Source organism: Uloborus diversus, chromosome 1 (assembly GCF_026930045.1).
Source record: "Uloborus diversus isolate 005 chromosome 1, Udiv.v.3.1, whole genome shotgun sequence".
Classification (NCBI taxonomy): domain Eukaryota; kingdom Metazoa; phylum Arthropoda; class Arachnida; order Araneae; family Uloboridae; genus Uloborus; species Uloborus diversus.
Window position 1 is genome coordinate 192,721,304 of NC_072731.1, and position 14,141 is coordinate 192,735,444.

Sequence of the window (14,141 nt, forward strand, 5' to 3'; positions counted from 1 at the left end):
GCCAGGTATTAATGATTCTGACCTTGAGGGAATCGATAAATCTGTTTGAGCTATTATTTGATGAGCGGATTTTACATCACTTTCTGCAGGGAAAACGGCTATGTCTTCTCTCATCGAGTGCAGCTCATTAGTCTTGAAGTCGAGAGTGAAGTCATATTTCTTCAAAAAGTCCAATCCGAGAATGAAGGGGTCCGTGATGTTAGCGACGAATGCCGTATGATGGTAGGTGGCATTCCCAAACACTATTTCCAAGTCCACTTTACCGTCAATCTCGATCTTGTCACCTGTCACAGTCTGGAGACTTACGCGTGGCGATGTCCACAGCAGTTTCAATCCAAATTCACGAGCCACATCTGTCCTAATGATTGTCACATTGGCTCCAGTGTCAACAATCAGTCTGCAGGGGTTCCCATTTACATGTGCGTAAATGAAAAGTCCATCACTGCCACTACTAGAAGAGGAAATCTGCAGAGCTTTAGTGGTGGTGATTTCCTTCCCTCGCGTAGTTTGGCGAGCCGGACAACTCCTTCGCAGGTGTCCTTCACTACCGCATTTCCAGCACTTCTGCTCTTGTTTCTTTTGGGCTGTTATGCTGCTCAGATGTCTTGTCAAGTCACCGAGTTGTCTCTCAAGTTCAGCCAGGTGGGACGACCTGGAATCAGACTCATCAGCTTCCTGAGTCCAGATTAGATGGCGATCCACACGGGTTGCTTCTTGGGCGGCCTCGTATCTCATCGCATACACAACGGCAGAATTCAGGTCTTTGACATCCGCCATCCGTAGAGCTTTCTGGATTTCCGGATCTCGAACCCCGTCGATGTAGTAGTTGAGTGCCAGGTTGTCTCGAACATCCGCAGGACAGTCACAAAAAGCAAGATGAGACAATCTCTCGACGTCCGCCGCTAGCTCTTGCAGGGTTTCCCCGGTTTTCTGGAAACGGGACTTCAACTGGAGTCGGCTGAAATCTTTCTGGCACTTCTCACCGAAGCGAAGCTCCAACGCAGATGTGAGGGCGGCGAAATCCAGGCGCTGGCTGTCCGGAAGGGTCTGAAGAATGTCCGCTGCGTCACCTCTCAGGGATGCTGCAAGGTGGCAGGCCTTGGTAGCAGAGTCCCATCCGTTCGCTTCCGCCACTATCATGAATTGAGTTTTGTAAACCTGCCACGAAGTTTTCCCATCATATGTGGCAAGTTTAATGGACGGTCGAGCAACTGATGTGGGAGCGCCAAACTGTACAGAGCTGCTTTCCGCAGTCGCCAATCTCCTTTCCAGGTCTTTAAAGATGTTTTCTTTAAGTTGATGAAATTTTCTATCTTCTTCTTCTAATTTATTTTCTACAGCATTGAATCGGCTTTCAACGGTATCAAATTTTTCTTCAATAGCATCAACTCGATGCTCTATGTCATTAAATTTATTTTCCATCACAGTCTTTACCGAAATAAGGTCGTTTTTAATTTCCTCTTGGTTAGACGCTAAGTCCTTTTTCAGCACCGTTAAATCGCTTTTTAACTGGTCTTGATTTGCCAACATACTTGCAGTCAGATCACTTTTTAATTGTTCTTGATTAGCCGCCATATCATTTTTTAATTGTTCTTGATTAGCCGCCATATCATTTTTTAATTGTTCTTGATTAGCCGCCATATCATTTTTTAATTGTTCTTGATTTGCAGTAAAACTTGCAGTCAAATCACTTTTTAATTGGTCTTGATTAGCCGCCAATTCATTTTTAACAGAGTTGATTGCATCAAGAAGTTGTTTTAATTGTTCATCCATTGCGCGAGTAATCACCATAAAAATAAAGTCCAAATTTAAAAAGTCTTTATGAAAAAATGTCCAAAGTCACACTTACTGCAAGAAAGTCCCGAAGTAGCCCCACGTTGGGCGCCAAATTGTTACGGATTCGGTGTGACTTCCACTTTCTTGAAATGAAGACACAGTTCTTGATAAAAGCACAGGAAATTTATTTACACTATGTACAGGAAAGATCGTCAACAACTGCAAAATTATTCATCAGCAATTAAGCAATTATCACGCAACACCGTAAACTCAACGTTTACACACGTATTTACTTCCAAATACGAAAACAACACAGCGAAATGCCTCGCTATAAACAGAGCAAATACACACGCTCAGTTCGAAATCCTCAATCGAAACTCAACTGTTTATCCATCGCCAACGGCTTAAATACACCGAAAAGAAATTTCTCAAATATTCCACACGCTTCTCGAAATGCGTTGACCGTTATCAAATTTTATCAATGAACAAAAAGGGAATAGGGGTGGTATATTTTAGCCATATGAAAAAGGGGTTGTATATTCATTACGGGAAACTATTTACAGGTTACGTTACTACAATAATTACTATTTACAGGATTTGTAACAATATTTTAAAGCAAAAAAAAAAGTTGAGTGTAAAAAAACTTATTTATATTTCTAGACCTTCTCCAAGCGGCCACCCCTCTGTTCCGTGAAAATATAGCCACACTTAAGGGTTTTCTTTATTGAACTCGAACTATACTACAAATTATATAATACAACACTTTAAAAATATTTTTTTGAGAAGTTAAAATAAAAGAAAATGCTTTATTCCAAAATTTCTCCTTTTTAAGAAAAAAATATTCCATTTGTGCTTGTTTAAGTTTTTTTTTCTTCTCTAATTTATTTTAAACTTGTTAAACAAATCCAGGATTGAGTTATCAGCTATGGTTTTTGAATTGGTGATGATCTCATTAATTTTCTCCAAAATTTGCTGTTTGGAAAACTTTACTTTTTGTTTTTCATAAAAAGTATTAAAAACGTCATCACCTAAATTCAAAATACTGCTCAAAAGTCACAAAGATGATAGGAATAAAAAATTACCAAAATTTGAAATATTTACCCTAACGCTCAAAATTATTGTTTTCCTTCTACGGAAAAAAATATCAGTTCTCATAGACTACTAAAACAGCCAACTGAAGAAACGATAGTTAGCACCAACATGTGCCTACATCTCAAATTTATGGTAATTCATAATCATAATGTTTATATGCATTTTAGAATAATTATTTTACTTCAAATTTTATTAATTTCGATTGAGTTACAGGAGTCTCGAAAACTTGAGCCTTGAAAGTGCAAGGTTTTGCTTAATCCAAGGTGCTTCATTTATAGTTTAAGTTAATTTTTTAGTAGCTAAAAAAGTTTCATTAAAATTTAAACACAAAATTTTTTTGTTACAGTAAAACTTGTAAACTACGAGGGTCAGTCAGAAAGTTAGTTGCACTGCTCAAGAAAACAAAAAGAGGATTGAAATTTTACAATAACTTTAATGTAATTTTAAAGTTCCATTAAAAACCTACTGTTTAACCTAACTGCCTCCATTATTGAAGCATTTGTCGAGGCATGGTATAAGTTTTTCGATGCCTTCTGCAAAGAAATCCCGTCCAATGTCCGATAACCATTGTTGGGTTGCAGCTTTGACTTCGTCATCCAAATGGCATCATCGCTTTGAAAGTTCTTGTTTTATGGGACCAAAAACATCGAAGTCAGGAGGCGAAAGGTTTAGGGTGGCTTGGGAAGGTGATTCCGCACTTCCCACCTAAACTTGGTATTCCCTCGCTCAGCGTCGTCAATATCTGCACGTCCATTCTCAAATATGTTGCACCATTTCACTATAGCTTAACGTGACATTGCCTTTCCTCATGAACTTCATGCTACTGCACATAAATTTCAGTTCAGTTGCACCTTTCTGCCCACAAAATTGAATCATTGCACACATTTCCTATTTGCACACTACTTGCAGCTGTCGAGACATGTTTGCGACTGATAATCAGAAAAACTAAACGTGGCTTTGAGAAACTGCTGCGTCACTCGATAAAGGTACATGTCTTAAGTATTACCACAGAATTTTATCAAATTGTCTTAGACAGAACAGATTTACGAAGAAGTGCAACTAACTTTCTGACTGACCTACGAACATTCAGTGTAAAAAATAAAAGTACATAATAAAAGTAGGTGCATTGAATGAAATTTGTTTCAACAACACTCCTTAAGTGGTGCGAAATACTCATTGACTACAAGATATGGATTCAGAAATGCCTTGGAGACAACTCAGTTTTCGCTAAAATTATTCTTTTTATCAGTGTTTTTTTGAAAACAAATTTTGAAGATGTAGTTTGAAAAATGCCCATAAAGGGCGCTTTAGACTTTGGAGTAACGAACAAATATTTTTTACCGCTATTTTTGAATCTTATTAGATTTTTTCTATTGCTTGGTATCAAACTGAAATTTTCAGCTCAAAATCAGAATCATTGGATGTGATTATATTGAGCAAACTGAATTGTATTCAAAATTTAAAGTACACTCTGTCACAAAAAAAAAAAAAAAAAACATTAGCCCAGAAGAAAACCAGCGATCTTCACGAAACTTAAAATGGATGTGTCCTATGACAAGATAAGGAAAAAATTACAAAGTCAGAACAAAAGATTGTTTTATTAAGAAGTTATGACACAAGAAAGGTTACAAAACCGTAAGTTGTATAGCTTCCTCTAGCAGTTATACAAGACAAAATATGGCGTGGTATGGAGTGAAATAGGTTACCTATAAGCACTGGGACTAAATTGGGATTCATCGTTGAAGATAACATGTCTCCTGTCAGTCACAACCCAGCTAATCAAGTGCAGCGAAAATCCAATCGCAACGGACGCTGGTTCCAGATACCAGCGTCTTTCAGTCTATTCAGGATTGTTTTTCTTGATACATTAGTTTCTTGCAAGGTGTTAAACGGAATGGAACTAATCAAGGGTGCCAGCATGCAAAATTTTAAAGGGGGCTCAGACATTTTCCCCATGGTTTAGCAGTATATTTTCCCCATAGAAACCGATTCCAGTACAGATTAGAGTTATTAAAATTTGATATTTTTAATCACTTATTCATCAGTTGCTGGAGAAGAAATGTTTTTACAATTTTGCAAAGAAAAAAGTACTAAAAGCAAGGAAGTTCTAATTTCAAAGGGGGGAACTTGAGAACTCCTTGTCCCCCCCCCCCCATATGGGGGCCCTTGGAACTAATGGACCTTATTGATATGGTAATGGCCGCTCTTATGATGTGCGGTCTTCGCACTCATTTCTGTTTCTAAAATGAGTTAATCAACCGCAATGGCGTGATTCATTTATATTTTTACCCACACTAAGGTTCTACCATATCGCTCCAACTGAGGTGGTGACAGATACGCGAGTACAACCAACTGCTACTCTAATACCTACTGTACGTCCCTTTAAAAAGTCCAAAAATTGTTCGTGTGCCTCTAAAAGGTTGTCCTAGTCACAATAGAGTCCTTACAACTCGACAATTTCGTTTGAAGTGCCCTTTGACACAAGCTTACACACATATACACACAGTACCTATCTGCCCATCCTGTGTGCGCATAGCGCACTTACCCTTGCCTCACTGGCGATGAAATTTAAATCATCTCTTACCAAACTACATTCCTGCCTAGTTTGTTGGTTGCAGCTCAATTTATTCTTGGTGCACACTTTTTTTTTTTGTTACAAAGTGTATTTCAACCTTTGAAGACAGTTCAGTTTTCGCTACATAATCACTCCCAACAATTCAGATTTTGAGCTCAAAATTTAAGTTTAAGTGCAAGCATTAGAAAACATTTAATGAAATTCAAAAATAGCGGTAAAAAATAGTTGCTTTAGTTTGTTGCTCTAAAGTCTAAAGCACCCTCTGTTTTCATTTTTTAAACTAGATCTTCAAAATTTATCTTCGAGAAAATACTGATAAGAAGAATAATTTTAGTGAAAACCACAAACCAATCTTTCCGTTTTTTATGATTGTTTGAAATTTTAGACCCTAAACTTTAACGGCCCCTATCTCCTTCAGAAGTTTGAGACCCTAATTTTTGCCACTATATTGTTTGTCAAGATGTGTACTATCCCTCCTTAAAGCTTTGCCCAAGAGTTCAGAAACACCCTGTATGTTAGGTAACCCTTTCAAATTAAGCTGTAATAAGAAAAACTTCTGAAACTGTTAACGATAGCTACTGTTCAGATAGAAAATGAAAATTCCATTTTTACGAAATACCATAGTTAAAATTAATCTAAACCTAACAGATTAAAACAAATATCAGTACATTTTTATGAATTTGTTTCGAATAAATACAAATCATGTTCCTTGTTTTAAATTATGCAAAGGGGGGGGGGGGGAGATGGAGGGGGGACAAAACAATTCAAATTGTTCACTTTCCATGAACCTGAATACTTGTTACATGATAAAACAGCATAACTACATAAAATTATAAAAGTAGGACAAGTAAGAAAATTTAATGGAAACATATACATACTTTGTAGAAGTAGTTCCAGAATTTGTGATATTAAATCTTTTCGCTCTCATTGCCAGTTTCTAATGAAAGGAAATAAATCATTGTAGTAAATAGTTTTAGTAATAGTTTGGTCATAAATAGTTTTAAAATCAAATGTGAAATGCAGCAGGTACCATGTTGCTTGATGGTATGAATATAAAGCATGATAAAATAATGCCTTCCAGGGGTTAAAAGTGACACAGTAAAAAAATTAACACAAATACAGCACACAAAAAGAATTTGAAAACCATTGATGTTTTATTTACATACCTAAAAGGTGTTCTATGCATGAACCCTTGGTTACAAGGTATACATCATTGTGATAACCCTTCTCGCCATACTCTACTATACATAGTACCATCAATGTTACTGACATGTTATTTATGTGTATTTCTTCTTGTAGGGTATGTAAAAAAGAGTTATGGTTTAACATAATTGCATGAATCAATTACACATGTTGTCAATAACATTCATAGAACAATGTTGAGTAGATAGTTGGACTATAGCAGGGACTCTCAGACTTTTTTAACTCACGGCATCCTTTGACGAATTACAATTTTCTTTAAAATGTATTGAATAGTTAGAGAACTTAATCTTAGTTTGAAAAGTAAGCTGAATGGATTCATCTATGAAATATATTATGCTTATAAATGTAAAGTAATAAATAATTATAAATTTAATAAAAATATTTGTAAAATCTGATTTAAATAAAAAAAATCCCGAACCCTGCTTAAAAATGATCGGAAATGTCTTCAATTTTTAGTTTCATTTATGGGGGGGGGGGGGGGGCTGTCATTTTAACAATCTTGAATTTTAAAACGGATGATTTCCTTCAATTAGTTATTTTTTAATGTTAGTTGTTGCTTTTAATTTAATTAAAATCCAAACAATTTTCTATTTGAATTTCTTTTAACATTATTTCATATGCATTTTTTAACAAACTAATTTCCAAGTGATCACTGATCAACTATGCAAAAAATTAATGAATTCAGAATTCAGCGTTTCTCAAATTTTTCAGTTGAGCGTCTACTGTAATTAAAATCTTTAATCAATCGACAGACAACAAAAAATTTTGCCAGAATGTATCAGAATATATTTCTTTAATGTTTAGATAAAAGGGTTGAGCTAAAATTGGGAAATTATCCAGGTTTTTGAGTGTAGTTTGAAAAACTTTTCTCTTGTGAAAAGGTCCAATCCTACAGCTTTAAATGTTCTTTTTTGGCCTAAAGCCAAAAGTGCTCATAGTTATTCATTTATTATTTAGTGTAAGTAAAATGCTATTAAAGCTTATTAGATTCTTAATGCTTCTTCCGCAATATTAACTATATTATGACGTACCTTATTTAAAAGTAAAACAATAAGGATGACAGGCTCTATGTACATATATTTATTTTATTTAAATGTAAATTAAACTTTTAGATTTAATATCAATTTTTTTTAAATTAATTTTGGTACAGATGTGATATACCCCCCCCCCCCCCATTTGGCGACATCCGATTTTTTGCACAAAATTAAAAAATTTTTCTCGCCAATGAGGCGATAATTTTTTAAGCATGGCATCCCTGGCGAAACTAACTTGTGTTTGGCAACCCAAAGGCGATATTAGATCTGTTCAAACTTGTTTACTTGGGTTGTTTACTCGGTTTCACGCAGGAGAGATAGATACGTGTTGTTTCGTGCAATATACCTTACAGGAAAGCTTATTTTGTGTTAGTTTAAATTCAGTAGTTGTGTTTTGAAGTAAAAACACTAGAAAATGCCAGTTTCTTCAAACTTGAACGTTAATTAAAAGTTAACTCCAACGTGGTGTGTATCTGTAACATGCCATTGTCATATGATGTATTGTTTTAGACTGAGTGTGAAGATTTATACCATATAAAAAAGTAAGTTCTTTATTTTAGAATTAAAAAAAAAAAAAAAAAACTCTCACTTCCGAAATTCTTTGTTTTTACAAATCCTTGAGGGGTTCTTGTAGTTTTTAACTTTATTTTTATTGTATGTAAATTAATTTTAAAAAATAGTACGGTTATTTTCTTCTAAAAGATAATTCTTATCGATGCCACGAATTATTTAGACATTCTATTAACGTACTTCCTTTAGGTAATGAATTTCTGAAAATAAGTTGACTCCAGCATTTTATAAAAAGATAAAGGTGTTATTTTATGTAAAATATAATAGGTATTTTGAAAGCATGTCTGGATAGCAAATAAATGTATGGTATTTTTGTATTGTTTATGTTTAAGATGTTCTGTTGAGACATTTCTACTTTTCATACATAGAAATTTGAGTAACTAAGCGCTTTTCGGTTGAAATAGTTATTGATTTTGGGGATGTTTTCCGCTTTAAACAACGCAATTTTAATCACTTTGCTCTTTTTTAGCAGAGTATGAGAAAAGTTTTTGTTCGATGAAATGCATGTTGGAAAATAGCTTTTATTTCTATTGGTACATATTTCATTGGTGAGCTGTTATAGTTATTTGTCAATTTAAGCATTTTAAATACTTTCTAGTAATTGTTGTTTGTGTACAAAAACTTTCTAGTTTCATGTATTTTTTGAAGCGTATATTCATGATTTTTTTTGTTGTGGTTTTATGTTGTTTTTATATATATTGTGTTCTGAAGTGCTTTGATCATGTTTTTATATCTGATTTTTTTTTGTTGGCGCTAAAAAAGCATCGCTAAGAACGTTGTATGACATATGTCGTCATACATCGTTTTCTTGGCGACGCTTTCTTGGCGCCAACAGGAAAAAGTCGCCAAGGGTGGGGTATATCACATCAGTTCCTTAATTTTAATTATTCTTAAATAATATGAAATGTAACACATCCTCTCTTTAATTTAACCTAGATTTCTAGAATATTATTTTGAATTGTAATTTAATGAAAATTCTGTTATGGTGGCATAATAACTTTTAATAAAAGTAAATAATAACATGGATTATCGATTAAGAGACAGGCTCCTCTAAATAAATTATATGTAGTCAAAAGATTTAAGATTTTTAAAAAAAACTTATGCCATTTAAATTTGTAAAAATATAATAAGGTATCTAATCCTTTTTTAAGTTTTAAATTCTAATTAATTTGTTTAAAATTTTTTATGAAAATAATAAAATTTCACCTAAAATTATATAAAAACTTTTTAATTAAAATTAATTAATTTTAATAAAGTTAACTTGAAAGTTTAACCGCAACTGTTAAGTACTTCAATTCATTAGTTAATAAATTTTATAAGTAATAATATAATGTTTTAAAGATCTATAAATAATTGAATTTTTACTTATAATTTCTCTATTTTATGATAATATTGGGTATAATTGTTAGATGCTTTCATTTCTATAAAAATCGAATTTTTATGCGCAAAATCCATTTTAACATAAGATCAATGTTCTAAAATTTATTTTTCAATTATTTTTTTTAAGTTAAAAATGGCTTAAAAGGTTCAACATATTTGGAAACAATTTTTCACAAGGTTGGAACTTTTTTTTTTTTCTGATGCAGTTTACATGAAAATAGGTCTGAAATGCAGGGGTTTTTTTTCTAGGCGAGTGAAAAATAATTTTTCACAAAAAAAAAAAAAAAAAAAAAGGAAGATTTTTCTGCTATGGATTTTTTTAAAAAAATGGTAAATTTAATATAACCAATGTTTTTTCATTTGATATGTCACAATTTTTGGCAGCGATCCAAAATTCTGCAATTTTAGTGGTTGGCGATTTTATGGCCTTAACTATAAGTAATTATATTAAATAAAAAATTTTAAAAATGGGAACAAAACATTCAACACGTTTAAATTGCATTTTAGTTTTCTTCAAAAAACAATTTTGCTTTAAATTGGGTAACTTCAGGTGTGGCCCTTATGACGAGTGTGGGATATACTCCCAAAAATATGCTAATCCAGAAGTCTTAAGAGTCACAAATATTGGTATGAGCTTGTAACACAGCTGAGTTATTACAGATGTTTTGCAAATACTTCGAAGTCATGAGGGTAAAGGTGTGTTCTAAAGCTGCTCTAATTTTGACACTGTGTGATATCAAGTGTTCCATACTTGTTGCTAAATGAAACCTCAGAGAGCACAGTCTTTTGTTGCCAGATGGGGACTACTTGGAGACCAGGCATAGAAAACTGGTGAAGCTAAAACATCTGCAAGAACATGTTGCAGAATTCCACTGTGTGGGAACATAAATGATGTTTGTACATGACATGAATGGTGTTCATACTGATACTTATGACTCCTATGACTTCAAGGTAACTAACTGTATAACAAACATTCAACTATACGTAAGATAATGTTTGAAATAAAAGGGATGTATGTCCACTTCCTGACCATTTTATACATTTTAAAAGCATACAATACTACAATACTTAATTTTTATAACTAACATAATCAACAATATTTTAATAAAGGATTTAAAATATATATATATATTTATAATAAAGGATAAAAGCATGGTGTGTTCAAAACTGTAACAAGCATAGCAATTTCACTATTTACATGGTGGAATATAGAGAACTGTGAAAAAGAAGTTTGCAGGTAAAAGAGAGATGACTATATATACACTGCTCAAAAAAATTAGAGGAGCAAGTAAAAAAAGTGAAGTAAACCATACATTTCAATTTCTGTACTGATTTCCTCTTTCTGGTCAAGAATGTTGATCTGCATATGAAGTTTCATTTTCTTTCTATTATTCCTCAAACTATGGATGCTTTAATTTTCGGTTAGCTATCAAAGAACATATTTGCACAGGGGCGGCAAATGGGGGGGGGGGGGGGGAGGGGGCAGTTGCACCCCCAAATTTCTCACTAAGAACAATAAAAAATAGGTAAATTTAGTTTAGATAACAGAAAATAATTTGCTGCATTTTCAGAGCAGAAAAAACTGAGAATAATTGTTTGCCTTAACTAAAGAAATAAACTCTTCATATGGGTTAAATGTTTCAAAATTGTGTATTCTATGTTATGATGGTGCATATTGTATGAGATGCCGGTAGTGTTGAGACTCCGAAATTTTTACGCGCAAACTCCATGTTATTTTACATAAATTTTTATGCTCATATTATAACTTAATGTTTAGCTGGTAAGTGTTCATTGATGCCTTGTACTAGAAACATATTTTAGCAACTCGATGCATTATATGCTTTCATGGAAACTTTTTGTAAAGATATTCTATTTTTGAAAAACATCTCACATGAAAAATATACTTTCACATCCACAAATATATCTTGAGGCTCTTTACTTGACAATCTCTGAGCGACACAAGATGGTATTCAAGAGTTGAATCTATAAAAGCCCTCTGGAAGAATTACTGGAAAACGACCTTTTTATTGATAGAAAATCCGAAGTCATTTTAATATGTATGACTTTGTTAGAATTTTTATTTATTTTATTTATACAGCAGAATGTTTTCTGAACAATGCTACTATCATAAAAAGTTCAATCTGCTGATCTTAACTCTTGGATTGACAATTAAAACTTTTAGTAATTTTCGCATTAATGCATACTTGAACCAAGTGTGGAACTTTGGGAGAGAACTTTCCATAGCAGTTTTTACTGTATGCCAATGTAGAAGAGGTGACAAAATCCAAATGAAATTTTAGCCAAAACATTAAGTTAATATTTTGAAGAAAATGATCAATTCAGTTTCTCAAGAAATTGAGACAGGATTTGATGAGATATCTTTATCATTGGTCTTAAGTTCAATATTATGTAGCTCGGTTATAGAAAACGGGAAAGAAAATATCACATGTATAAGTAATAGCATGAGGGAAGAGGAATTGATTTTGTGAATTGTGACTATATTTTTCGATGACGCAAAATAAATACTAATTTAAAATGCTTTCTTGGATATTTTAAAGAGAGGAATCTGAAGGAAATGTGTTTTTTGACATAACTTTCTTGCTTCCATTGTTTTTTGACCGTTTCAATCAAGTCAGTCATTTGAAAGATGACTTTTGTGATTAAATTGAAAATCCAACGTCAATAAAGCACAAATTAACATGAAAATACATCATATAGCTCTTGCAAGGATATGATGGAGCCTCTTCATCACTGCAAAAAACTCAGCACAAAACCAGAAAGTTGTGAGAGAACTGAATGCCAAACAATTTTGACTTTTGTATGTCAGCAGGTTAGAGAGGGCAATGAGATAAGCAAGACCTTCATCTTTAGCTGTACTGGCAATAAAGCAAAACACTGGGTATTGATTATAGTTACAAAATTTTCTGTTTTTCCTCGACTCCAAAAATAGCAGATTAAGACTTTACTAAAAAATAAAAACTAGATGTTTTGTGAGATAACTTGTTACAAAATAAATTTAAAGCTTCGGCCGTAAAAATTTTAGTTGTTCTTAACAAATCTAATTATTCTTAACATTAAAACCATTTTATAATCACTTCTTGTTAACCAATATGCAGTTTATACCATACTATTCATGTTCGAGAAACTCGACTCCTCAAACGAAAAGCTGAAATGCCGCCCCTGTATTTGCATTATGTTGGTTCATGGCCACTCTTGATTCGCTTTCGCTTACAGGCTGTGACAATCACTGAAATTCATGGCAACAAAGAGGGTGCTACAGGCAATCCCTTTCTTACAATCAAAATGTCCATTGATTGGTGGATACACAGGGTTAGGATCAGCGTCTCTTACAAACAAAATGGGCTACATGTCATTGATTGGTGGATACACAGGACTGGGTTCAGCGTCTTTTGGGGTCAAAATGGGTGACATATGAAGTTTCACATATTTCGAGATTTTCAAGAGCAGATCATCTTAAGATACTAGTTATATCAGTTTAACATAGAAAAATCATAAATTGTCTAGGCCCCTAAAGCGTACGGGAATCAAGTGCGGCCGTGGTTGGTTATGAACACAGGCTCCCCTTATTCTTTGTTGAGTGTCCTTTAATTAACAATAATTTGAAAAAACAGAATGCAAAAAAGACAATAATATAGCTTAAAACTGAAAAAGTTTACTTACTTCTGCTTGAGACATAACTTTAGTACTTGTTTTAGGAGATACTTCAGTTTCAATTTTAGGTTCTACTTTTTCTACAGGTTCACTTTCTGGATATAAATCGGCATATGAAATGTGAGTTCGATTTAAATGAAGTTTTTTCCCTGCACTGGCTTTCTCAGCAGCTGCATCCGCATTTGGATTTTGCACAATTATTCGCTTTTTCAATGGTTTGGAGAGTGAGACAGAATTTGTACTTGCAAGTCCTACAGAATTATCTTTCACCTTTGCTGACACGTCTTTTGTTGAAGTTTCATATGTAGCTAACTCATCATACAATGCATGATCTAATTCAGAATTTTCTTCAGAACTTAAAACTTGATTTTCATCATAGCTTATATGAACATTATCAAATGGTTCAAATACTGTTAGGGGAGCAAAAAAAAAAACATTCAATTAGTTTTACATATCAATGATATTCACTCATGATTGTAATATTTCAAATAATTGTTAACAATAATATACAAGGAATAAGAGAAAACATAATGATTTTGTTACCAAGTCCACATAAGGTTCTTTTCTATATTAATATTTTAAACAGAGAGCAGATTTTTATATGTTTATATGTTCGAGGTAATCTCTGGAACCATTGCAACTATTTGAAAAATTCTTTCACTAAATGAAAGGTGCATTGTTACTGAGTGATATAGGTTATAAATTATGCATATGCAGTGAAGTACCGTTTATACGTTTCTGAAGGGAATGTATGAAAAAAAGAGTACAAATGAAAAAAACGTATAGCAAGATACATTGATATGTGCGTAACCATATGTATTTATACTAATTTTTTAAAG

The 14,141-nt window shown here is 33.2% G+C and overlaps 1 protein-coding gene across 1 annotated transcript in view; it reads right to left on the minus strand.

The window, feature by feature from the left end:
• LOC129223973 (SAP domain-containing ribonucleoprotein-like) overlaps positions 1 to 14,141 on the minus strand; it is a 45,587-nt gene that overhangs the window by 20,015 nt on the left and 11,431 nt on the right. The window contains exons 4-5 of the mRNA XM_054858363.1: positions 13,312 to 13,712; positions 6,322 to 6,380 (exon numbers count right to left, since the gene is read on the minus strand). Coding sequence (XP_054714338.1) covers positions 6,322 to 6,380; positions 13,312 to 13,712 — 460 coding nt within the window. The remainder of the gene's footprint in view (positions 1 to 6,321; positions 6,381 to 13,311; positions 13,713 to 14,141) is intronic.